The sequence below is a fragment of the Strix uralensis genome, chromosome 11, assembly GCF_047716275.1.
Source record: "Strix uralensis isolate ZFMK-TIS-50842 chromosome 11, bStrUra1, whole genome shotgun sequence".
Classification (NCBI taxonomy): Eukaryota; Metazoa; Chordata; class Aves; order Strigiformes; family Strigidae; genus Strix; species Strix uralensis.
The window spans coordinates 17,428,899-17,455,270 of record NC_133982.1 but is presented as its reverse complement, the minus strand read 5'-3'; the positions used below and the strand labels follow the sequence as shown (position 1 = coordinate 17,455,270).

The 26,372-nt window shown below is 43.0% G+C and overlaps 1 protein-coding gene across 2 annotated transcripts in view; it reads left to right on the top strand.

Annotated features, from left to right (window-relative positions):
- SV2B (synaptic vesicle glycoprotein 2B) overlaps positions 1-26,107 on the top strand; it is a 77,760-nt gene extending 51,653 nt beyond the window's left edge. For both annotated transcript variants that reach the window (XM_074880366.1, XM_074880365.1), the window contains 11 exons: positions 4,769-4,949; positions 5,586-5,737; positions 7,590-7,723; positions 8,476-8,565; positions 11,783-11,893; positions 12,992-13,080; positions 13,818-13,982; positions 16,549-16,682; positions 17,382-17,582; positions 19,864-20,023; positions 20,974-26,107. In XM_074880366.1, the coding sequence (XP_074736467.1) occupies positions 4,769-4,949; positions 5,586-5,737; positions 7,590-7,723; positions 8,476-8,565; positions 11,783-11,893; positions 12,992-13,080; positions 13,818-13,982; positions 16,549-16,682; positions 17,382-17,582; positions 19,864-20,023; positions 20,974-21,157 (1,601 nt within the window). In that variant the 3' untranslated portion in view covers positions 21,158-26,107. The remainder of the gene's footprint in view (positions 1-4,768; positions 4,950-5,585; positions 5,738-7,589; positions 7,724-8,475; positions 8,566-11,782; positions 11,894-12,991; positions 13,081-13,817; positions 13,983-16,548; positions 16,683-17,381; positions 17,583-19,863; positions 20,024-20,973) is intronic.
- Positions 26,108-26,372: the final 265 nt, after the last annotated feature.

Genomic DNA, 26,372 nt, shown 5'->3' with positions numbered 1-26,372 from the left:
TTTGGTTTTCCACCAATTTTATGGGAGGCTGCTGCAGGCATTCCCACAGGCATTCATTATACTCCATTACTCGTGGAATAGTCTGCAAATAATGAGTTATTCAGAGTTGCCCTTAACATTTCACCTAACCACTGCAAGTGTTAATTTGGAAGCTGATGCCTCCTAGCACAGCCTAGGTCTGCATGGTTTGCAGGTGGTGTTTGAAGTAAAATTTCTGGTACAGACCACTGTAATGTTGTTCTGTAGAATATTTGGTGGACGGAAGTAACACAGCAAAAGAAATACCATTTAGTGATCACTTTTTTTGGTCCAATTCTCATCAAAATTTGAGTTTCCTTGATATGAGCTGGATCTCTTTTAGAGCTAACAACCATCACTGGTTGTTGGAGAGACCTGGTCCATGGGCTGCCAGCTGCTGGACTGATCAGTTCCCACATATTGTTCCTTAACAGTTCCTTAACAGACAGTCTCCAGAAGACTGTCTCTCCCGAATGGAGACTATATGAGTAAATATTCCACTCCTTCCTGGGTCCCTGCCACCTTATTGTTAATCCAGGACACAGCAATCTGCAAAGCCTGATATTGTCCTGCACCTTGGGTCCCAAGATCCATCAGCTGACAACGTGTTTTATAGCAGCTGCCCCAAAAGTTTTAATGATATTGGCCAGAACATGCAGTCTTCCCAAAAGAGACCTCTCCATCATAATAAAGTGTCCTGCTGATTTTGTTTCAGCCCTGAAGTAGACATTTCTATAACCTGGATCATTCCCCTCAGAAACTGGCCAAGCAGACAGTCTCTGATCATCCCCGAGGTTTCCTTTACTACAGATCTTCATTGTTTTAGATTTCTAGGGGACAATGTATCCACTGGTTTATTACATACAATAACCAGTTAAAGCCACAACCTCTAAGTGAGTGTGTGACATTAACAGCTCTGCTGTGTTTTATGTTGCTCACTGTTTAATGGATGCTGTGTTGCAGAGATATAATCTTCTCTTCCATTGCAAGTTTGGGCTTCTCAGAATCTGCAGGGGTTTGCCCACGAAAGCAGCTCCACTCCACTTCTTGGTGCCCAGTTTCAAACACTGCCACAGCCCGTGCTAAGTCCACTCTTCCCCTGGTCAGAGAGCTGCTGCCCTGCCACCAACCAGGGTATTCAGCTGCAAAAAATCACCAGCTAGAGGACAGTAACAACCTCCTCCACCTCTTCCTGACCTGGGACATTTTCTGTTACTAAGAGGATTTGGATGAACATCTGCCATCCAGGGACTTTTCTCAGGGAAAAAAAAAAAAAAAAAGAAAAAAATTAACTCTAGGAGATAATTTTTTCTTCCTCATCGGGGTCTGGCAGTGTGGGCTGAGCTGTGCTGTGAGCCGCTCACACGGTGGTGGCAGGGCTCACTGTCAGATGGGTGGCTGCGATGCACCAGTGAGTAGATCCAGGGTGCATCATCACTTCTGTCTGCTGGCTGCGATCCGAGCTGCTTCATTAAATGTAGCTTGGGAGCCAGGGTAAAAGCATTAGGCCTTACAGCACTGCATTAAGATTCTTCCTTCAGAAAGATTTTGGACTGAAATGGTTTTTTGCCTCAACTCTCCCTTGTAATTTTCAGTTCAGCGAACAAGCTGGAGGCCAAAGTTAATAGAGAAAGAGATCCCAGATTCTCAGATGTGTACGTATCTTCTCTGACTGCTGCAGATCAGTGTCTGAAACCTTTACACACCTTCAGATCACCTCACCAGGACAGGTCAGGCCAGGAAGGTTGGGCAGGGAGTGTGGGTATTGATTGCACAGAGCCACACGCTTATGGTGGAGGTACAGTTGCACTGTCAAAATCCTGTGCTACGGTTCTGGTACAAAGGCTGTTAAGAGGCAAGAACAGATTTTTTGTCTTTGACACACAAAATCCTGATTGCCCTTTAGACATTGTGTGGATAGAAAAGAAAGCAGAACCATTCACAGAGAGGTGACACCACTACCCTGCTATGGAACGGGGGAGACTTCAGAAATCTGAAATTTTCCACTTCTGATCAACGTGAGACAAGCATCCTTCAAATGCTGCAGTGGATCTCTGCTGCATAACTTTTAATTTAGTAATGCATTTCAAATCAAGTGCAGGCATTTACAATCAAAAGAAAGACAGAATCAGTTGCCAAATAACTCTGCGTTAGTCCTTAGTTAGATTTGCTAGATGGCACAGAACAGCCTTCAGCCATCAGACTGATTGTCTTGGTTAAGCATTAATAAATTGCAAAAAAAATCATCATCACCTTGTTTCTCAAGTGATGTGTTTGACAGAAAAGGTCCTGGGGAAGGTGCTGACTCCCAAGAGTAGTCAACACTTTGTTCAAGGTGAGGAATGGCCCTCCCAAGGGATGTTCAACCATGCTTGAAAAATGTTTTAGCTGCATTTCTTCAGTCAGCAAATAAGAATGTTTCCTATTAAGGCAGTGCTTTTACCTGCTCAGCATCCGTTGCCTTCACTAGGGGCCAGGGATGCAGGGAACACTGCTGCTTTTCTTGAGTTATGGTGTTTCCTTCAACCCCTGCTCGGCTGGGTCTTGAACCTGACATGCCCCCCAGTCTCCAAACATCTCCAAGCATCATTTTTCCTTCAAGAACTTCCTTTACTGCAAATTCTGCTTTCTGGTAAGCAGATATTTCTCCATCCTCACATAGTTTAGCTCCTTGGGATTATATCCAGCCATGACCAGGCCCCATCAGGATCTCCACAGCAGGACTGTGCAGCCTATAGGCATAGACTATAGTTCTGCCTATAGTGTCTGAGATGAGATAGGAGGTGTTCTGGGAACAGCCTCTTGCACCTCTGTGCTTCACAGGAAGCACAGTGGTTGCCACTAATTTCTTCTGAAATGTGGTGATGGTGACACTGCTCCTACTCTGTGGACAACTATCTTGCAGTAGGCAGCTCTGAGAAAATACACAGCTTAGTAGCCAAGGAGCTGCCAATGCAGTAACAGAACAGTGTGCTTGGATGTGCTTCCCCAAACCCTTCCCTGTCAGCAGCTGGCAGAGCCATCAGAGCATGCAGTAAAGTCACCAAGTGTTTTGGTCCTGCTGTGGTAAGGCAGAGGCAGCCACAGCCACACATGACAAGTGGACAAAACATGAAGGGCTTTGTCTTCTGTGCTGTGAAACTCGGAATAACTCCACCTGCTGATAGTCTGTCTCCTTGTGGTCTTGACTCATCTGGGCATTTTCAGAGAAGTCTTGGAGACATATGCCTCTGCCTGATCCTTTCCATCCTTACATCTTTCGTGGCTCAAAGGAATGAACAGAGACTTCATTCACAGACAAGCCTAAAACAAAAATCTGAAGCCCAGAGGCCAATACAGCCTTCAGAGACCTGGTCCATGGGCTGCCAGCTGCTGGACTGATCAATTCCCACATATTGTTCCTTAACAGCAGTGCATATCATTTCACTCTAGCTGATCAATGTCTCCAACCCTACATCACTGATTGCTATTAGATTTTAAATGCTTAATATCTGATCCTGCTGTCCTTTCACATCATAACTTCTTCAGGCTTCAACAGGAATTTTGCCAGCTAAAGGACCATAGCTTGTGGTTCTTCCTAGGACTATCACTCACTGAAGTCTCTACATGTGGAAAGTAGATAAAATAAATGAAAAAAAAATATTCCTGGACCTTTGAGCATTATTAATTAGTGCTATTTACACTGGTACCAGCATAAAGGAAAAGACAATATAGAAGGTGGCCCTTGCGGTGTCAGTGTCAGTAGAAGAGCCAAGGACAACTGCCGTGTTTTCTAGGCCAAAGTTGCAAGCACATAGTGATCTGGGTACAGGGAACCTATTTGGAGAAGAAAACTATTCTTTCCTGTTCAGCCTGGCACTAAATGTAGCCACTGAAACTATCTTTTGAGGACCCCATACTAGAAGATCTAATGAAGTCCAAGTTAAAAAGAAGAATCCATTTTTCTCAACAGTGTCAGAGTCCTAACTCTATAGAGCAAACTATCAAGACAAGCAGTAGGTTCTCCCTTCTCCTGAAATTTTCAGATCAAGACTGCACTCTTTTCTTAAGTTGTCCTTTAGTTAGATGCCAGATCTTGGCCCAGTAACAAAGGAGGTACCTGTGTTACACAAAGTGAGTCTCAGTGACAGACTGATCCTTTCAGATAAAGCTGGGAAAAGCAGAGAGTGAAAGAGATGATATACTGCGAAGGAAGTATGGGTAGGATAGGTGACCTGCAAAGAGATTCAGCCATGCTTTAGCAGTCTCTCTGCTCTTACAGCTTTCTGAGCATAAACAGCAGCCAGAGAGCCCCCTCCCTACACATCCTCAGTCCCATTGTGCTCAGGGGCGTTAGAAGAGTTAAGACATCAGACTTCTGTTGTATCGTTGGTGGCACATAGCTGGGACACGTGCATCCTAAGCTGCTTATGCCTGGCCATTGCTTACGTGCAGGGGATATGTGAGCAGTAAGGTTGGGAAAGAAAGACATGGGTCTGGTCAAATGAGGGTATGTCTATATTGCATGATGCAGTGCAGTAGGGAGTGATGCAAACTCATGGGCACAAGATGGCAAAATTAAGTTCCACCAATGGATAGAGTTTCTAGGATCTGAGATATATAATTTGAGATGGATGTGGGTTTCTCTACTTTATTGAATAGTTTGCCAGGTCGACATCAGCTGCCATATGGGTGCTTTAAAATCTGTTTCTACACTGAACACTGTTTCCACCTGGTTACCAAACTCACTGTCTTTCTCTCTCACTTCTAGGGTTGATAGTCTACTTAGGAATGATGGTGGGAGCTGTCATGCTGGGCGGCCTTGCTGATAAACTGGGAAGAAAGAAATGCCTCATCATATCACTTGCAATCAATGCTGCCTTTGCATTCCTCTCCTCCTTCGTCCAGGGATATGGATTCTTCCTCTTCTGCCGCCTTATCTCGGGCCTCGGGTGGGTAACTGGTGAATTCATCCCATGTTCTGGGGGAGTCCCATCACAGCTCAGCAGTTTGGGTGTGCGGGATGGGAGAAGGAAGGCTGCTCAGGAGATGCATCTCTGGTACTGAGCCAGGATGGCACTGCTGTTTAGCACGTGTGGTTGCGTTACCTCCCGCTTGACCCTTAAAGTGTCAGCAGTAGGGAAGTTTGGTCATTGACATTCTTCTGGTGCTGTCCAAATCATGCAGAAAGGCGAGTAAGACTGACAAATGCCCACCTCGGTTTACAATCCTGACTGCCAGGGTCTCCAGTGAGAACCTCAGCAGTTCCCATTGCCTGCCTGTATTTTGCCTCTCTAAAATGAATGATCACAAAATAACAACAAAGATGTCTAGGTGAAGAGCAGGGCATTACACTGGCTTTATATAAACTGTATAGGAAATTCAGCTTTCAGAGCACGAGAAGAATCTTGTTTATCTTTGATGTCTAAGACCAGTCCAGCCAAAGAGAGATTTGCATTTTTCCTACAAGTCTCACTTTTGTGCAGCATGTCTGTGAGTGTGACCTTCCCTCTTTATATGTGCAATCCTAACTACAAAGACATTAAAGAAGACTCTTATTCTTCCCATGTGCTGTTTTTTCTCCTCAGTATTGGGGGATCCCTCCCCATCGTGTTTGCCTATTTCTCTGAATTCTTATCTCGTGAGAAGAGGGGAGAACACCTGAGCTGGCTTTGCATGTTCTGGATGATTGGTGGCATTTTTGCTTCAGCAATGGCTTGGAGCATCATCCCACATTACGGTAATTGGTTTGTTCTTTTGACTTTTGACAACACCACATCCTTGCATCACTACACTACCCCAAAACCCCACACAGGTAGCGTTAGTCCTTATATATCCCAGCATAAACTACACTGAAAATAATAAATACCTGAAGTGCACACAAAAGGTCTCATAAATTGACTGTGTGATTGATTGACTGATACTAAGGCTGTAAATAGGACTGATAAGAGCTGCTTTGCATCAAAAGCTTCAAATACACCCCTTCAATTATACTGCCAGAGCCCTGAGCTCTTAATCTAAATGTCAGTGCATTCAGGGAAAACTGCACTGAGATTATATCACAAAAATTGATCCAGTTATCAAAGATAAGTAACTTTAATCTGGGAATTACTGGGTGCTATGAATGATAGCAGTGAGGACAGCATGTGTTCTTTTCCTTAGCCAGGTGTCGACACTCTCAGGGCTGTGTATCTGGCGACACATCTCCCCAGTGTGTGATGGGCTGGAGTCACATCTGACTTCACCTAAATGGGTTTGGGAGTGGAATGGGTTCCCTGTTCAGAGCTGGAAGTGAGAGAGAAAAAGTAGATGGATGTACTCTGAAACATATTTGTGCTCTGAGGAGCAAAAATCTGCATGTCACATGGTATTCCTTGTAACTTGTGTATATCCTAGGAAAACACCAGAAGCAAATATCTACTGGAAAAGATTAATTCCCTTAGTATTCAGTGACACCAGCTGTTTGCAAAATCCTGTTTGAGGAAAGTAGAACAGGCCACAAAGACCATGAAGGGAAACACTAACATTTACCTATCAATCCATTTTTACCATGTTTAAAGTACACTCAGTATAAAGAAATTTTCATGCTTTTGATTGATATGAGACTGTTGGAACAAATGGGCAAACTTACCATATAGTGGTGTCAGATTGAAATAGTTCTATTATCTGCAACTACATTTGCTCTAAAAAACCCTTACATATTTACATTACATTTATTTTTCAGATTACTTTTTGATGTTGTGTTTTTATAGGTTCTCTTTTTGATTTCCTATGTTCCACCTACTACCTTGGAACTTTGTGAAATGAGTAGAACACCATGACTGACTCAGATGAGATGTCTGCAAAAACTATTGCTTGATGATTTCCTTATTATGTGAATAAAGATATTTATTTTAAAAAATAAATTAAAAATTCCTTGTGAGATTTGAGCCTAGGGAAAGGAAATGGAGCAATGTAAAAATGATGCTGTACTTTCCAGTCCTTAGCAGGGGAATATGTGACCTGGTCAGACATCAGGAAAAAAAGCAGAAAAGTAGGAATCTCAAATGCAGGATTATGATCTTGACTCTTCTAAGTTTGAATCCCAGCTCAGGTTTTGTAGGTCTGGAAAAGAATAAACTAGCTCACTTCCATAAAATGTAAAATACTTGTGTGATGTATGAGATGGAAGGGAGCCGTCTCTAATGTACCTCTCAGATCAGAGAAGATTTAACCTTTGTAAACTTTTTGTAACATCACCTAGCAGCAATAAATTATGGCCCTGATTCCTCTAAACTTTCCCAGCCTTACCTGCCTACAGCTGCATAGAGCTATTCTTATCACTAAATGATTTCTAAACTCAAAGATAAAAGAAGGTTTTTAAAAGGCAGAGTCTGAGCAAGTATGTTCCATTTTCTGTAATGAACATGAGCTCACTTGCTGTTATCTACTGAGCATGCTATTGAGCTTCTAAGAGCCGTCATTACTAAGAATAGCAAATTTTCAACCTGTCCCCATGTCATACAGAGCTGTAAAGTTCAGAGCTGCTTTAGGAGAGAAAAACTCAGAATGCCTGGTCAGTATTTTTACGGTTTGGCTCTTGCTGTTTCCAGGCTGGGGGTTCAGTATGGGAACCAAGTACCACTTCCACAGCTGGAGAGTCTTTGTACTTGTCTGCTCTCTGCCCTGTATCGCCTCACTGGTGGCACTGAAATTCATGCCTGAAAGCCCGCGTTTTTTGCTGGAGGTAAGATGATTCATCTTAACATTGCAGTCTGATATTAGCAGAGGATAGCTGGTCCCTAACATGTCACCATCTGTCTTTCTTTGTCCCATCAAACATACATAGCACAAGCTCAGAGTTACATGTCTACACTAGCTCCACAGATTGCTTAAACCCCAAAGACTACAGACTATGGCGTCAATCCATGATGGTTAGTGTTTCACTGTCAAATGTGGTGCAGAAAGAAGGTGGTGAGGGATGGGAATTTTATAAGGCCAACAAAGGCATTCTGAAAACATCTCACAGAATTTGGGCATGTAACTATTGAATCCTGTTGGAAGAGCAAAGGACAGAGTACATTTTACTGAGTAAAATACATAAACCTCAGAAATCTTAAGCAAGTATTCTTTATTCCCATTTCACAGATGTGAAACGTGGTAATACCTAGCTCAAGTTAACCCTGAAAGTCTTTAGCAGAGGTGGGATTAGAGCCCAGGTCTCCTCATCCATCTCCTCTTCTTTCATATGGTTTTAGAGCTCTGTTCCCAGCTCCTCTCCTGCCTCAGAGAGTTTTAGAGTAACCTCTTTCTTCAGCACAGAGATGCTGCATTCTGTGAATACAAACCATGCTTTCAGCTCTTTGTGTTTAATGCAGCCAGTGCTGTATGTGTGCTTCTTCACTATATTTCACCTCTAGAATTGTTTCTCTCCATGCTTTGACAAATTAAAGAGCTGGGAATTCCAACATTTGTTTTCCTTCTCTTTGGTGTTTTCAGATAGGTAAACATGATGAAGCCTGGATGATCCTCAAGCAAGTTCATGACACCAACATGCGGGCCAAGGGCGAGCCAGAGAGGGTATTTACGGTGAGTTTAACAAAGACATCAGCGTGTGGAAAGAAAAGCTGGACACTCCTTCCCTGGTGGAGCACAACACCAGTTTATTCCTCCTTGGGATTCTTTCAACATGACCTCCCCTGGAAATCAGAAAAAGGACTCTGAGATGCATTTTGTGCCTTTAAAGTTAGATGCCAGTCTGTTTTTTCAAGAATTAATCGATTCTGTGAATTGCAGTGAGTAATCTTCATTCTTGGTGTTACTCTACAGTGTCTAGACCAGTGATTTTCCAATTACACACATGCTTAATTAGTATGCTCTAAGAGACTAAAACCAAATAAGAGTGGTATTAGTCCTGTGGGGGATCTGAGTCACTCCTTTCTCCATTCTGGCTTCTAATCAAACTCTGATTAAACTTCACCTACCTTCTAATGAGCTTCCCAAAATCCACCTGCCTCATACCCAATCTTTAATCTCTCCAAGGGAAAGTGGGATGAGTGCCTATTACTCATTAGTCTGCTGCTTGTTGTGAAAAGGGTCACACCAGTGGTCTTCGTTAATAGGCTTTTGATACGGTTCCCCACAGCCTCCTCCTAGAGAAACTGGTGCGTTACAGTCTAGAGAAGTGGTCTGAGCGGTGGGTGGGAATCTGGCTGACAGGCCACACCCAGAACATGGTAGAAAATAGCTCCTTTTCAAACCAGCAGCCTGTCACAAATGGGGTCCCCCTGGGATGGATATTGGGACCAATGCTGTTTAGTATCTTCATAAGTGATCTGGATGATGGGATCACATGTACCCTGATGAAGTATGATGACGATACCAAATGGAGTGGGGAAGTGGACCCTTGGAAGGGAGAGCCACCCTGCAGGAAGACCTGGATAGGCTGGAAGGGATGGCTAACAAGAACCTTATGAAGTTCAAGAAGGACAAGTGTAAGGTCTTGCACCTGGGAAAACGTAGTCCAGGAGTGCAGCACAGACTGGGACCTACCTGGCTAGGGAGCAGCTCTGTGGAAAGGGACCTGGGGTCCTGGTGAACAAGGAGCTCAATATGAGTGAACAGTGTGTTGCTGCGGCAAAGACAGCCAACAGGTTGATGAGTTGCATCAACAAGGGCATCACCAGCAGAGATAAAGAAGTCATTATCCCACCCTACTCAGAGCTTGTCAGGCCATACCTGGAATACTGTGTTCAATTTTGGTCCCCGCTATACAAAAAAAGATGTGGACAGTCTGGAGAGGGTCCAGAGACGGGCCACAAAGATGATCAAAGTGTTGAGAAGCCTGCTGTATGAGGAAGGGCTGAGAGAACTGGGTTTGTTCAGCCTGGAGAAGAGAAAGCTTAGGGGAGACCCTATCACTATGTTCCAGTATTCAAAGGGTGACCACAAAGATGGAGGTTCCCATTTTACAAGGAGTCACATGGAAAAGACTAGCGGTAATGGGTATAAGTTACTCATGGGGAGATTCCGACTGGACACAAGAGAAAATTTTTTCACAATGAGAATAATCAGCCACTGGAATAACCTCCCCAGGGAAGTGGTGGATTCCCCAACATTGGACACTTTCAAGATTCATCTGGACAGGGTGCTGGCCCATCCTGTCTAGACCATGCTTTTGCCAAGAAGGATTGGACCAGATGATCCTCAAGGTCCTTTCCAACCTGGTATTCTATGATTCTATGAATAGTAGCATCAGATAAAAGATATATGATGGGATTAGTTGCAAATTGCCATAATTCAGTTGTAAAGTCCTGGTGAGGCAGACAGGGAATAGCTCTTGATTTATGCTTTTAAAGATGAGAGGACACATGCTCTTAAAGGACAGAGAAAAGAAGTTATGGTTGTGTGTAAAACATGTCTTTCTGAACAAGGAGAGCAAGGCTCTGTGTTCAGAAGGGTTGTCAAGAAACAGGGCTCCTCAGGAGTGATCCTTCAAGAAAATTAAAGTTTAACATCTGTGCATGACAACTGTGTGAAGGTTCAGGTAGGAACTTAATGAGCATGTGTTATTTTTAGGCTACCAACCATTTGATTAATGTGAACCTTGATAGTAAAGACAAGAGAGATCGTCTCTTCAAATCCCTGCCTGGCTTTGCTGTAACGCCAAGATATATATATCTCTCTCTCAAAGTAGGGCACTATGAGAGTCTGAGCTGAGTAGGAGAATGAAGGAGCAGCTGTACAGCACCCGTTAGTGCTCATTACTCCATCCAACAGTGTCATGACTGCTACGGCATGAGCTGATCTCAGTATCGCACCTCGAGGTATGGCGCGCTGGCTGAATCAAGATTTACTGACATCCATTGGCACGGGCGGATGATCAGTGCGGCTGGTGTAGCACAAACTGTCAGATTTCGTGTTTTTCTGATAGGCCAGAAGTTGTGGTGAGTCAGCTGGTAACGGGACAGTTCCCAGATCTGACATTTAAACGGTGCCAGCAAGAGAAACATGGAGACTCCACAGCTAAACCAAGGCACTCATTCATACTCAGAAATTTATTCAGTAAATTTTCACCTCCTCATGTTTACAAACAGATCTGCTTTCCTTGAATATGTCCATTATTTAAAGTTACTAAGCAAATATTTTCTGGGACCCAGTTTTAAGGATTCTTGAGTAGTCCGGTTCAGGTGTTCAGTGTTGAAAATCCAGAATGTTTCAGTGAAGAGAATTGATTGCTCATGTGTGGGCTCACTTGATGACAGGATGCATTTTCAGATGCAAAGATTGCCATCTACACATTCATTTGTCATCGAAGTTCTGCCAGTGCTACTTGAAAGGTGCTGAATATTCCTTCCAGTTGTCTTTGAAGAAAGAGATCCTGAGGGCACAGTTTGATGCTGATACAAGTAGCTGATCTTGGAGATAACTTTTACTATAATTGCCTAGTCCTAATTCCTAGTGGGAATCTAAGGGATAGAGAAATAAGGTAGTACATGGACATATTAGCCAATAAATGAAAGATTGAAGTGGATGTAATGCATTTAAAATATTTCATGGAAGAAGAGAGAGAGAAAGGAGGAAGGGATGGATGAAAGGAAGGAAGGAGGACAGCCTTCCTTCTGTAATAAAATCTCTTGCTGTAATTAAATCAGTTAGCTCAATTGTTAGTGATAACATCCAAGGAAAAAATAGTAAGGGATATCAGGTGGAAACACTGCACAGAAGACACTGGAATTTAAAATTCACCCAAGGTCAATTCTAGAAACTTCAGTTCAATTTTTTTTTTTCTCCTTTTTCTTTCCAGGTTTCTTATATCAAAACTCCAAAGCAAGTAGATGAATTTATTGAAATCCAGAGTTCAACAGGCACCTGGTACCAGCGGTGGCTGGTCAGAATCACAACTACTTTCAAACAGGTAAGGAGAACAAAACCATCCCACAGGGGCTTTTGAACTTTGGGCTACAGTTGCTTCAGGTCATTGTGTCTTGAAACCCTGACTCCCACTCAGAAAGATCTTCTGGTTTGCCAAGGGCTGTAATCTGATTGCACTTGCTATGCAGATGTGTGCCTCTGCAAACCGCCACACTGCCAGCCAGGCCCCGAAATGCCCCTGTGAGCGTCACTGTAGTACAATTGTGCAGAGCTTCCAGGACGAGCCACAGCCCCAGATGCTTGACTCTTCCTCTGAGCAGATAAATATTGATTATCTCTCCCCCAGGCTTAAGTGAATTTATCACCCGCAGTGGATTCAGAAGGGCATTTGCTCCTTGTTCCTGCTGAGACTGAGTTTCTAACAATGTTATATTGTCTCTTCAGCTAATTTAACCTCTCACACATGCTGTACTGCTTACGTATGTCCATGCAGAACTCTGTGGAAAGTCTTACTAGATCTTCTAGTCTAGGAGGATAAGCTTAAGGTAGAGGAGAGCCTTTCTTAAATAATAGCAATGCAGGTGCTATACTATTACTATATTTATGTAGCAAATTAAGAGCACGAGGAGTTACATCCCCTCATGTTCCTGGCAGTATTTTCTGCAACAGGTCAAGAAGAGCGTATCTTGGTCTGTCTCCTGCTCTGCTTGGCTCCATCCCTACCTGAGTTCATCTCATGCCTCCTAAAGTGCCAGCTGTGTTTGGGTTTTTGCTCTTCAGTGAGCTTTGGACCTCAGTTTGAAAGCATCCCTGAGATCATACATGTATTTGAAAAGACAAAATTGTCAGACGATCTGAGAACAGGCTCATATCCACATTTACTGTTATAACCCTAGTCATGCACTCCAGTTCATTACAGAGGGTTCAAATCAAGTATCCTGGCACATAGTTGAATAAGTGATCTTTTTGTAAGCCATTTATCTTGATAAATATAATTTTGAACAAACACTGAAGCCACACATCTGACCTACCCCCAGTGAGCCCTTTTTACTGACATTCAATTTATAATGCACTCAGAAATTAATTTGTCAAGTGTCTGCTAGGGTGTCCTTGCAGCTAATTCCTTCTTGTGGAATTGTAGGTCTGGGACAACGTGCTATATTGTTTAACAGCCCAGTACAGGATGAACACACTGATGCTGGCTGTGGTTTGGTTTACAATGGCCTTAAGGTAAGGTACTGCTTTAACTTTTCCAGGAAACTAGAGGGCCCTCAGAGTTTGAATAATTATTTACACATTTAAATAAACTATTATAAAATTAGTCCTGGTCTTATTTTAAAGAGTCTTTGTGTACTAAGTCTTGCTCTCCTACAAACTATTGCTCAATCTTGATTGTTTATATGAGAGTACAAGGTGCTTTGAGCAAATCAGGACTTGAGAAGTGGTCAGTAGGGCAGTAGTATAGCAACTTTCTCACCTCTAGATCTTTCATTTGATCTTGTCCACACAGAAAAAGACACAACCTTACCTGATTCTCAGCTGTTCCTTTGTCTAGATCAAATTATTCAGGTGAGCCTAAATCTAAACTACAGGTAAATTTTGTCTAACTTTCACTTAAACCTCACACTTGCAGAAATCCCCCTTCTGGGGAAGCTTCCAAATTTCTTACTGCTCCGTTAGTCTCTTGTGCAGCAAGGATAGCACATTGCTGTATTTCCCAGCATGAAATTAATTGTCCCGCTTTAAGTGAATGAAAAGGGATCAACATGCTTCTGAGATCACCTGAGTGTAAGGCGACACTTTGCTCGGTCCTGTGGCAGACCTGAGCAAGAATTTGTGTCAGAAATGTACTTGCATTAGGAATTTAGCAAGTTTACAAGTTATGAAGTAGATCATTGGAAAAGCACTGCAATGTTTGCAGTACTAGTACCTTGTGTCCCTAATACATGTCTCCCATTCTGCTATAGTTACTATGGCCTTATTGTCTGGTTCCCTGATATGATCCGATATCTTCAAGAAGAGGCATATGAATCCCGAGTGAAGATCTTTGATGAGGAAGAAGTGTCACACTTCACCTTTAATTTCACCCTGGAAAACCAGATCCATAGAAATGGGGAATACAGAAATGATAAGTAAGTGAACAGAACTTGTTTCAATGCATGTGAACCAAAATACATTTCTAGGAAGCTCCCTTTTTTTCCATTTTCCACCAACTCAAAAATCTCTGTTGTTCTTTTGGACACAAAATCTATATCTCTCAAATCCCAAAGGCAGTTTTCCACAGACCTAATATCCTGTTTTCCACCCTCTCTGCCTCAGCCACTCACATCTCCAGACCCAAGGGGATGCCTGTGAGGAGTCCTGCTTCCAGCAGCCCCTTGCTGGGTGCCCACCTGGCTGTGCAGGGCAGCTCTGGATGCAGAGGTGACTTCTCTTTCTTTAGCACACACTGACATCTGCTGGGCTTGGGCAGCAGAGACCATCACGTTATGAAACTTCTCTGCTGCTGCATTTCCAAACCGAAAAAACTATTTTCCCTTGAAGTCCTCGATATGATTTACTCCGGTCTCCATCCTGCAGCCCATTAGTGCGAGCTGTGTCGTGGCCAGTCATACTGGTGTGCTTCTCCCACACCAGCCAGCATGTCCCCACAGAATGACTGTGTCACCTTTTCTTCTAGTGCTTTGAAGTAGGCAAGGTTACTCTAGCAGAAAATCATTGTTTGACTCCCTTTCTTCTCCTATTTGGGCTGGGCCTGATGGTTTTTCTTCTGCATCCAGCCTGGACTCCAATCACTCTGTGTTCCACAGCAATATAAATCCTAGTGATTTACTTTCCTAAATCCCAATAAAAGGGGTGGGAAAATACCCCTATGTAAATTCCATGGAGATCCCATTGCCCCAGATAAACTAGACAGGTCTAGTCTAGCTCCAGCTGCCTTGCACTGTGTGGGGAGGTCCCACTGGTTGTTCAGTGTTACACAAAACACTCATTGTTTTAATCTTCACAGGTGAAATCATACCTGGTTGCTCAGCCAGGTTGTTCCTCTTCCCTCAGAAACTATTTGTCTCCATTTCCTTGGCATATAGACATTAGTGGGGGACCCCACCATGTGTCCCCATGTCCTTTTGGAGACCTTCCCTGCAGCAAGGAGTTGTGCTTGATGGTGCAAATCTAACCCCCATAATTCCTACTCCCCTGCCTACAGAGCAGCCAACAGTCTTGTAAGAAGTGGATGGTGGTCAAATTTAGGGATTGGGGACCCATATCTTATGCCCAGAGGAGATGCTCAGTTTTCACTAACTTCACTGAGAACTGAGGATGCTCAGCATCTTGTAGGATGAAGACATAAAACTGTGATGTATATCACTATTCTTCTGCCTTGGTCCTCTCCAATTCAAAACCTCAAAACCAGATCAAGCTATAATCCAGTAATGCCCAGAGCATATCTCAATATGATTTATAGCTGTGTTTTTCCTCCAGCCCTTGGCTGTGAGTTAAAACTCCATTGAACACCGGTCCATTGCTATATGACTCTTTTAAAGATGGATGTTAAGAAAACAAACTGCAGGCAAAGGGCTTCTAACAGCCTTTGGGAGTAAATACATCACAGGCTATTACTGAGCAAATGCAGATCAGCTTAAGTTTTGCTGTAACCTATGAGACCTGCTACATGGAACAAAAGACTTGAATAGTCTTCTTGTGGTATTTTGTGCATTAATAATATCCGTTAGTAGCTTCAGTTAAGAAGCCCTGCAGTGCTCATTTAATGGTGTAAACAGCCATCATGCTAGACTGTGTTGTAAGTGCTCAATTCAATTAAGTTTCTGGGTATATGTTAGAAGGCTTTTTATTTGGTGACAGTAGTGGCCTCCTTAACTAGAGCAATAATGCTTGCTCTTAAGAGCTCCTTACATCTTCCAAACATGTCTGTGCATTAACTAATACATCTTCTCAGTGTCCCTGGAACATTTCACGGGTAAATCAATATTGTGTCATCCTTCAGGCAGGCAGGTCAGACATGTCAAGCTTCCCATCAGAGGAGAAATCAATCACCTGGCACAGTTGATTATTTTTAGAGTAATCTGTTTTCATTACATGGTAAGCAATAGTCCTTGACAGAGATGGTTACAAGCAGAACTCTGATAATGTCCCAACTTTCTCTAGAAATTTTACTACATTTTTGCTTAAAAAATCACTTTGAGTTTAAACAACTGTCAGAAGCCTTTCACCAAATGGCTCAATGGGCTCCTGATAATGTCTGTTTTTATTTATGCCAGAGGAAGGGACAGAATAAGGAAGGCAGCTAGGTCAGCTTACAAGGAAAATGCCATGCACTGAGTGAAATTATGTCTTCTTCAGATGGACTAGTACTGAACATGAGAGGATTTATGTCCAGTCAGCCTTAGAAGAACATTTTTTTACATGTGACTATTTTGAGGAATAGAAAAACTGCGAAAAATCCTAAAAGGTCCATCTCTCTTTAAAAAAACCCTCTTCAAACCCTTCTCTCCTACTAAAATACAAAATATGTAAGCATGGCGTTGGAAGGACAGTTATGCATTCAAGCAACATATTTTCTCTAAATAACCCTAAAAATTGCCATTAGTGCTCTGTCTCTTGAAATGCCCATTACATGCTATACAGTGTAGAAAATACCTTAAAGCACAGAGTGAAGTTCTGTTTCCTGACCCACAGATTTATTGGCATGAAATTCAAGGAAGTGAGATTTGAGGATTCATTATTTGAGGAATGCTACTTTGAAGATGTGACATCCAGCGAGACCTTCTTTGAAAACTGCACCATCATCTCTACTGTCTTTTATAATACTGGTAATAGGATTCCTGCTATGGTCTCATCTCTGTAATTAGGAACTCTTTTGTAACATTCTGGGAGAAAGGATGACAGGGATCTGTGTGTTTGTGTGTGTGATGGGTATTGAGAGTGCTGATGGAAAAAAGAGGGTGATGCATTTGGAAGGAGTATTCAGGTTGCTCCATCAGTGTTTTTAACCACATGGATTCTGGTGTCATTGGCTGCTGCATGGGAAATGCAAAAGTCTGCAGTCAGACCTTGGCAGGTTAAAATAATGGCAAAATGCTTAGCACTTCAACGGCTCAATTCAACAAATTTGGCTTAAAATATAATTTTAACCAACCTGTGGTTGATGATTGTATGATCATAGGCAGTAAGATATTCATTAATTTATCCTGAAAAAGCTTTTCACTTCTACTCTAATAGAGAACAAACCATAATGCCATGAAAGCAAGAGCCAACATTGCCCTGTCCTTGTGGCATGGGGATACTGGTCCAGGCAACTCCACAAATAAAAGAGGTATAACATCTTCCACCCCCCCAGATGCCAAGCATGCAGCTAGAATTTGCCACTAAAATAAAATCTCCCTGTCTATTTCCATTTGATGAGGAGCTCCTCTCAGATCCTTGATTTGGTTTTGATACTGACTCATGTTGCTGCTATATGAAGGGAGATCAGCCAAGCAGGATCAAGACTTTGCCTCTTTCCCTTGCAGATCTCTATGAACACAAATTCATCAACTGTAGGCTCATAAACAGCACGTTTATGAAGGAGAAGGAAGGCTGCCACCTGGACTTTGAGGAGGACAATGATTTCCTGATCTACCTGGTCAGCTTCCTGGGCAGCCTATCTGTGCTGCCGGGCAACATCATCTCTGCATTACTCATGGACAAAATAGGGAGGATAAAGATGATTGGTGAGTGGGGATGATGGGTGCATGGCATAGATTGTGGGTGGGAGCACGACTCTGCAAAGAGCCAAGGTCAGTGTGAAGGTCTCACTGCATCTGCACACACCAACGCAAGTCGAGCTGACTCAGGTGGGGATGACTCATTCCCATATCAAATGGAGCAGAAGGGTGAGGCAAGTGATGTACTCCATGGCAGTAGGGAAGTTACTTGCTCCCCACCTCCCCACCCTGCTTTTCTGTGTATCTGTGACATCATCCTTTTTTATTTTGACTTTTATGTCAAAGCCTGTATGTTTATCTAGTGCTCAGTACAACAGGGTCAGAGCTGAAGCAGGACCTCTTGGTGTTGTTGTGTTGATGCTGATGTCCATAGCACTCTGTATAAATAAATAAACACTTTGCTTGTAGCAACAAATATTCACAAAGATTATTTGATGTGGCTACTTGACAGCCCAGAGTTCCCTCTTTTGGTTTTCTGATTTTCAAAGGATTTCACAGACCTCTTCAGAGAGCAAATGGCAGAATAACTGACCATATCACAGCCAAGCAAGATGCCACCCTTTAGCATTACGGAAATAAGTTATCACCTTATCAGCTTCATATTACTTTAGGAATTTCTGGTGTTGCTTCCTCCAGGGTTCAGACCTTGGTCTCCAGGTACTGTGGGAATCATGCCTCGAGGGACAGCCAAGTGAGTTTAACAAAATCAGGGATGTGGCTCAGGGGTAAGGGATGACTCACTCTTGAGCTCACCTATCTCTCTTTTCTGAGAAGAGAAGGAAGTTTAGTTAGCTTAGCCTTACCGTTAGACAGGTTAAGGTAAACAAGATGACCCCATCGGTGTGTCAGGAATGTATGCTGGGCGGGGGGAATAAGTGGTCATGTAGCGAATTTGGAAAAGACCCAAATAAGCCGGAGGGTCTGCAGGAAAGAAATTAAATAAAGATGAATGAGGATCAGATTGTCCACGCTGCAAACATGTCAGCATTTCAACATTTTCGTCTGGAATGGAGATGACAGCTGGAATCCTGAATGCTTATTTCTTCGGCAGAATGAAAAGTACAGGACAAAAATTAGTAACGACATGCTGAAATGTTTCACTGTGGAATTTTCAATTGAAACAGCCTTCTGGCATCCCACCCATATCACTCTGTTGAACATATTATTTCCGGTCAGCTTAACATGAAAACTGAATTTCGCTTTTGCGTTATGTGCCTCGCTGGGACTTCAGTTCAGTTTTGTCATGTTCTGCTAAACTCTCTCCTGTACCAAATGCCAGATCTCTTGGTGCACACATGTTGACCCTAATGCTGCACTGTACCTCTTCAGCAGAGGGAATATCCACACCGCAGCAGGGGATGTAGTTTGGCCAGGTACCATGGAAGGGAAGTGGGTATGGAGTTCTGCATGGCAGCTTTTCACAGGAAGGGCACCACAGTGGTAAGATGCAACATAATGTCCAAAACAAAGCATTTTAGTTCCAGTTCAGCATCCAAATTATTTCGGATGGTGTCAAATTGATTCAAAAAAGCAAACAAACAAAATTGTTAGGTTTCCTGGTAGTAAATGGAGATACTTCAGCAACAACAGAAAGTTCAGTGAAAGATACTTTAATTTTGTAAAAATTGCCTCTTTCAGGTGAAAACTCCCAGTGGGGTAGAAGGCAGTGATGTAGCCATTAATATTTCTGAATCTGAACTGTGTCTAACTGAGCATGAATGCTCCCACTTTCTCCCTTGGTGGTGTTCATAAAATAATGGCTCCTGTGCAAATGTGCCATGAAATCTAATGATGTCCTTATAATTAAGAGACCTCAAGTGCTTCATACAATTGACTGTGAATTATCCTAATTGAGACTATAAATGTGTCAAGTGATTTCAATATGATATGAAATGCACCAGCTCTTCACTCAAAACTCAAGCTGGAAAACCTTCACAATGATTCTTCCTCCTCATTGACTTTCATGTTTACTTGCCTCTGCTCTTCCTGGGTCCATCTGGAAGTCTGAGGTGCTGGAAACCTGCCTGAAAAAGCCTGTCTTCAGAGTGTCCATAGAGTAGGACTATCAGCAAGATCAGATGGTCATTGAGAACATTTTCAGGCTGGTTTCCAGCATCAGAGAATGAGAGATAGGCAGCATCAAGGTATTTTTGGATTCTTTCAGATTTAATTTGTTTAGGGGGTGAAATGCCATCATTTGAAAGTCATCTTTATCAACAAATGTGTTTGCTCAACTGTGGACAGGGGAAACTGGTGCCAAAAGTTTTCTCTTGGTTCCCTCCCACAGGTGGCTCAATGCTGATCTCGGCAGTGTGCTGCTTCTTTCTCTTTTTCGGCAACAGCGAGTCGGCAATGATCGGCTGGCAATGCCTCTTCTGCGGGGCCAGCATTGCCGCCTGGAACGCCCTGGACGTGATCACTGTGGAGCTCTACCCCACTGACAAAAGGTGCTCAGGATATTTCTCCTTTTAGTCTCCACCCTCTGACGTTGGCCTCCCAGTTCCTGATGGAAAAAGTCAATGCTCACTCTAGATACATGTAGATGGGGGAGATGTAATTTTTTTATTTTCACCAGTCCTTAAGGGTTGGGTAGTCCTGCATCTGTACTGGATCAGCACAGACATTTGCAAGCATAATTCTGCATGCACAGTACATGGGGAGTCGCATGGGGGTATGGAAACTCCAGGCAGATAAATATGGAGTCTGCCATTTCCATGGATGTGCATGGAGGACTGGCCTTTCAGATTGTATCCCCCAGCCTCTTGTCACAGCTCATCACTGTGACAGCCTTCTCCTCCACAGCCTGGAGACAACCATATGCACAGAATGGCTTGGGAGATGAGGCAGCACAGGAAACTTTGAAAGAATATGCTGCAGATGAAATCTTTCCTTACAACATCATTGTAAGCCTTGTTTTGCCTTTGTCAGGCTGTTGAGGGAAGCCAGAAGGGAAAGAGAAGGACTGTGCTTTGAAGGCAGTGTGCTTTTAGCTGCTGGGTGAAGCAGACTTTGGAGGAGAGCCTGGGTTATTTCTCTGGTGACAACCGGCTTCAGTCAGTGCCTGGAAGAGCTTCGATATGTTCTAGAGCAGATTGTGTCCTGCTGTCTTTGGGGAGGGCAAAGGCTGTTATAGTGGGCCACGCTAAGGCTAGGGAGAAGCTGAGATGAAAAGGAGAAATGAGTACACACAGATATTCTCATTCACACAGACATGCAAAACACTGACATCTATTTATTTATTTATCTGTTTGTTTGTTTATTTATTTAGCCTGCCTTTACTTACTAGAAGCATAGCCTGGGCAACATAAGAGCATTCACAAAATTACCCATCCAGATCTTCTGTAGTTATGAGGTTCTCTCCCTCTTAACCCTTGCTTTCTACTTTTCTTCCCCACAGGGCAACCGCCTTTGGCATCCTCAATGGGCTTTGCAAGTTTGGTGCCATCCTGGGGAACTCAATCTTTGCCTCCTTCGTAGGGATAACCAAGGTGGTTCCCATCCTTCTGGCTTCCTCTGCTCTGGTTGGAGGTGGCCTGCTCGCTTTGCGCCTGCCAGAGACTCGAGAACAGGTCCTGATGTGAGCGACTGAGCCAGGGGGGTCGGGGAGGCAGACGTAGAAGAACAAGAAAAGAGCCATGTTTGGAAAAATCAAAATGTCTATTTCTATACTGTTCTGTTGATACCTCAAAGAGAGAGGTCAGAGGGAAAGAAAAGCCCAAAGGGATAAAAATGAAACCCCTAGTTTCTGACCCTTTTACAGCCACGACTGGTGCATGCAGCTACCACACACCTCTTGCAGAGCTTGGGTTTAACCTTGCCTACACTGGGAGTCTACCCTTTCCCTCTCCACCCAGTGTAACTACACAGGACTCGAACAGCAGCTTCGTGCATGTGTGTGCCTGCGTGGGTGTGAGTGTGTCCGGCGGGAGGACAGATCCTGACCCCCTTATGCCTTTGCCGAGCTGTGAGATACTGCCTGCCTTGCCCAGCGCTCCTTGGCAATTCATATCAGCTGTGCTCAGACACGAGGGGCATCCGAAGGGAGGCAGGTAACAAACCTACTGTAGGTGAGCTCCAGCAATAGCGACAAGAGCTACAAATGTGACTAGTGACCCTAGCTGTCTTGATTTTGGGGTTACCACATGAAAGAGTGAGGGAGTCCTGATTTCTGGAGGATATGAGGGTGAGTGCTCAGCTCTCTCAGAAGAATTAGGGTCTCAAAGCCCTTTACTGTCTTCACTTGGGCGTAGAGAATCACTAGGCACCTTCTTGGTCTGGGAGATAAATATATACATGATTTTATATATATATATGTATTTACACATACTTGCAAGCATACATAAAGACATTGAAGTGATAAGCTATTGAAATTTATAATTTTGAATTTCTGCACCCTTAAGAAGATCTTAAGAGAGACACTAAAAACTTATCCCTCTAATTCAAGATTATCTGGAGTCATGACCAATTTAGTGACACTTCATTCTTTATATCCAGACACGAAATATTTAAATGTATTGATGGCTGGGAATATATATTTCTATGATGACTAAGATTTTTTTTCCTACAACTTTCACAGAGCGGAAATTGGTATGATGTTGGAGCATTCCACAAACCAAATGTGTACATATTATCCAGTGTAAATAGGGGACTTTTTGTCTAATACCTAGAGTATGGTAACTGTGAATTTACCAGCATTTTAGCCATATTATTTAAAGAATATGATGCTTGATTTTCTTATATATTTGGGTCTCATTGAAACACTGTAAGCACAGTTACTTAAAGCCATTTAACTTGTTACACAGGGGATGCACACAGCAAGCTTTCACTGTACAGAACATTAAATTCTCCATTAAGTGTCACAGTTAAGTTTGATATCCTCTAAAGATCATTTTTGAAATTCATATGCCCTTTTTATCATACGACTTAAGTCCTGTTGCACCTAAAAGCAAACTGAGTTGTGTATTTTGGGATATATTTTCTTGGGAAGCAAGAATGAAATGCATACTGTTAAATAACACACCAATGCTCACAATTGACTAGATAGCACTAATTAGACCCTTTCAACAATCATCTCAGCAATAGACCAGAAATGATCAGAAACTGTCACATAATGCAGGGAATTTGTCTCACCAGGATATTTTGCAACATAAAAATTCTTTTGTACTTCTGCTAATGATTTTCCTACTTACATTTCTTTGGATCCCTCTTTTTTTTTTTCTTTGTTTTTCATTGGTTTTTGTTTGTTTTTAAGAAAAACATGCAGGGCAGGGCTGAAATCCAGCAGGACTGAAGTCTAACACCTCTGCCTTCAACTGCACAGTCAAATACACTAAGAGCTGACACCAAGGCCAGTCCCACACAACTGTGGGAGTCAGTGTTGGTGCTGCTGCAGAGGACAGATGAAAGACACAGAGTGTGGTTAGATCACAAGAAGCAAATCCCTGCTGATGAAGCAAAACCCTCTAATAAGCATCATTTTTATCATTGTGTCAATCAGGGATAAACACGGAACAGCTAGGCTACAATGGGCTCTTTGGGACTTTTGAGATTTATGAAATTGATAAAATCACAAGCTGCTGTAATAACTGAGCTTATTATGCCTCATTTCTTCATTTTATGGGTAGCTTAGGGCCTTTTTTTGATTTGTCTTCAAAACAGCAAGGTTCCTCCTCTAAGGTAGGAGTGAATGTAATTATGTCCTTTGGCAGCGGTTCACAGCTTCTGTTGAGAATCACAGCCCAGAATGTGGGGTTTTTTTCTCTAAGAATGTCTGGTCCTTTTGCATGGTGAGAAGCAGCTAAATATGTATTTCAACACAAAAGATCACCATGGTCTTTATGTTTCATCCATTTTGTTGGGCTGTGCATGCCAATTACCACACTGCAATTGGGGGAAAAAAAAATTTGTTTCACTTTCTGGATGACTCTGTTGTGCTGCTCTGTGGAGCCAGAATTTATCTCTATTTTACGAAGCCCTCTTATTTACCTATCATCCTAAGCTCTGACAGCAAACCTGACTATTTGTGTTCTCCACTGACATTGTACAATGACAGTAATGACATCACTTATTTTGCAAAATTTCTCTGTTAATTTTCAGAGAAGGAAGAAAATGATAAGGAGATAGAAAAGGCAAGGTAATATTAGGAAATATTATCCAATCTTAGAAACTTTTCTTCTTTACAGAATGGCTCTTTCATAGGCTGCTAAACCTTACTTTGAGAGATTAGCTGGGACAAGCTAAAGAGCAATAGGATCTTGTTGTTAATGTCACCTGGACTGCCCATGTGACTGTAAAAACTCTTTGCATCCCTAAAATGCCTGGGTCAGTCACCTGAGGGCTAGGGGAGAATGCACATGTGTCTTGACAAGGCTTCTATCCCCAACTTGACCAGGGAGTTCATGACCTAATAGGAAAGGGCAAACACACACTTCAGCTGGTACACAAGGGCCTGGGAAGGGACAACAGCAAACAGAGAAGGAAGAAAGGAAAAGCTAAGGGGAAATCATGTCATCTAGCCTTAGACACCTACGAGTTAGATGTCTGGATCTGAACTCATCACCCTGGGTTCCCATTATTCTCAGTTGAAAGGCATAGTCAATATATGTGACCATGCTCAGGCACTATGCCAAGAAGAAGATGGCTTGCCCTGGATAGCCGTGCTCCTCTTCTTCCGTAACAGAGAAATCCAGGGCAACAGCTCCAGCTCAGGCATTTGCCTTTGTAACACCTGGGCTGATGTCTCCCATCCAACTTCAGTGTGAACAAGGCTTAATCAATGCTCCTGATGTGTTTGTTTATTGTCCTTGTCATGGTGTAAATCATGTAGGCTTCACACTACTGCTCTCCAGAGCAAAATGGTTGATGCGTGCAGTGCCCTCAGTGTTGGTCGTGTTTTGATTTGGGTCTCAGTTTCAAGCCGTGGTCTACCTGCTAGGCTGAGCCTGAGCCACAGAGCTCTGGAACACCGTGCAGGGGAGGATTTCTTATCAGGCACCTCCTCTGATGCTCAGCTTTATTTCTACTGTAAAATCAGCATTAACCTGCATTGCAAGAGCCAGCATGCCTCCTTCTGTGGTTCCCCCTGCCTACGTTTGCCACAGTGAACAGTCTCCTTGTCTTGGAGTTTTGATACACTTGGACCATCCACAGAGAAGAGGAAAACTGCTGACCACCAGTCCACTGATGATCCCTGCAGAGCACTATTTCCTTGGATTCATTAACTTTACTGCAACATGGGCACAGAGGACCAAGACAGGGGACTTGCCTTAAATCCCAAAGACCTCTTCTAGAGGGCAGCTGTACCTCTTCATGCATGCGTGGCACACCAGTCCAGCCACTTAGCCAGGGACTTTGTGGCATAGGAAAGGTGGTTCTAGGGAACTCAAACTGGCCTGCTGTGACTTAGTTTCTTTATCTGTACAGCAATGTAATGTGGATCACAGGAGGAGTTCATTACTGAGCTTCTGAGCATGCTGAAACAGACATTTAGAGCACTGTTGATACTATTACAAAAGGTGAGTGGTATTATAAGAGTTCTGCCTCCTTATATTCCCTGTTGATTTAACTAGCTGTCGTATGCCTATTCCTTTACTTCAGTTGTGCAGGACAGCTTCTGCCACTGCCTTTGGCTCTGCTACATCCTACTGGTGGTGGCTGAAGCTTGGGACTGGATGGAGCAATCCCCTCCTTGCCCATATGATCCTCATCCCCTTGAAATGCTACGAGACTTACAAACAGTGGTGGATGGATCTTCTGGACTAAGAAGAGGGTCACTCCTGGAAAACCCATATCCAGAGCCAGATGCTCTGCACACTGGGGAGTAGTCAGGCAGCCCAATGTCCTTCAGTGATGCTGGAGAGATGCACTAAGGGATATTCCCTGAGCCTGGTAGTGGTGCAGCTCCAAGGCTTGGTTTACAGAGCGAGGCTGCATGGAGCTGAGCTTTCTGCAGATGTGCAGGTCTCTTCCAGGTCCTGCTTTGAGACCTCCAACAACAGAGTATACTCTGATACTGTTAAGGAGGCCCTAGGTCCATTTATGTTCCCTGCTTATGTCCTTTGACTTTCCAAAGGGCACACAAAATTGGAGAGTATGTTTCTAGGTTTATGTAGATTTGAGCCCCATATATTATATTTCCATCAAATTTCTCCCTCAGTTTCTTACCCTCGTATTAGCAAATGCTGCTTTTAGGAAGAATCAAGCCTGGGAACTGCGAAGGAAACAAAATGAAAGAAATTTCTTTGCTGTATGTGATGCTAGTGCTGCATAAATGTACACACACTGCAATTTCCACTGTAAATAACACCCAGTGTTGTGCATTTAATGAAATGTTTCATTTAGATGTTCTGTCGACTCTGTGTGTGAAATAGCCAATTCCAGTCCCTTGGTTCCTTTTCTTCATTTGAAACCTTTCTTCTTTTATTTTTTTTTATTTGATCTATGTCTGGTTGTCACTGGAAATTGCAGCTGTTCCAATGGACTTTGTTTTTGTTCTCTCTGTCACATTAAAAAGCTGGAAGAAAAAGAATGACTCTTGTAGTGTTTGTGTTTAATGTGCACTTTGAGTCCTTTTACAAGGGCTGCCGTGGGTGACTTTGTACCCTGACAATGTGGGGACTTCCTCTGATGTTTACTACTTGTACATCCTTATTCTCTCAAACAAACCCACCTTGATTAAGTCTCCCTTCTATCACATTTTTTTCACACTGTGTACTTTCTAACACACTACATGAGAAAAATCTTTATCCTGAAATGTTTTCTGGTGGAGGAAGCATGGAGTATTTTTAAGTGCCATGC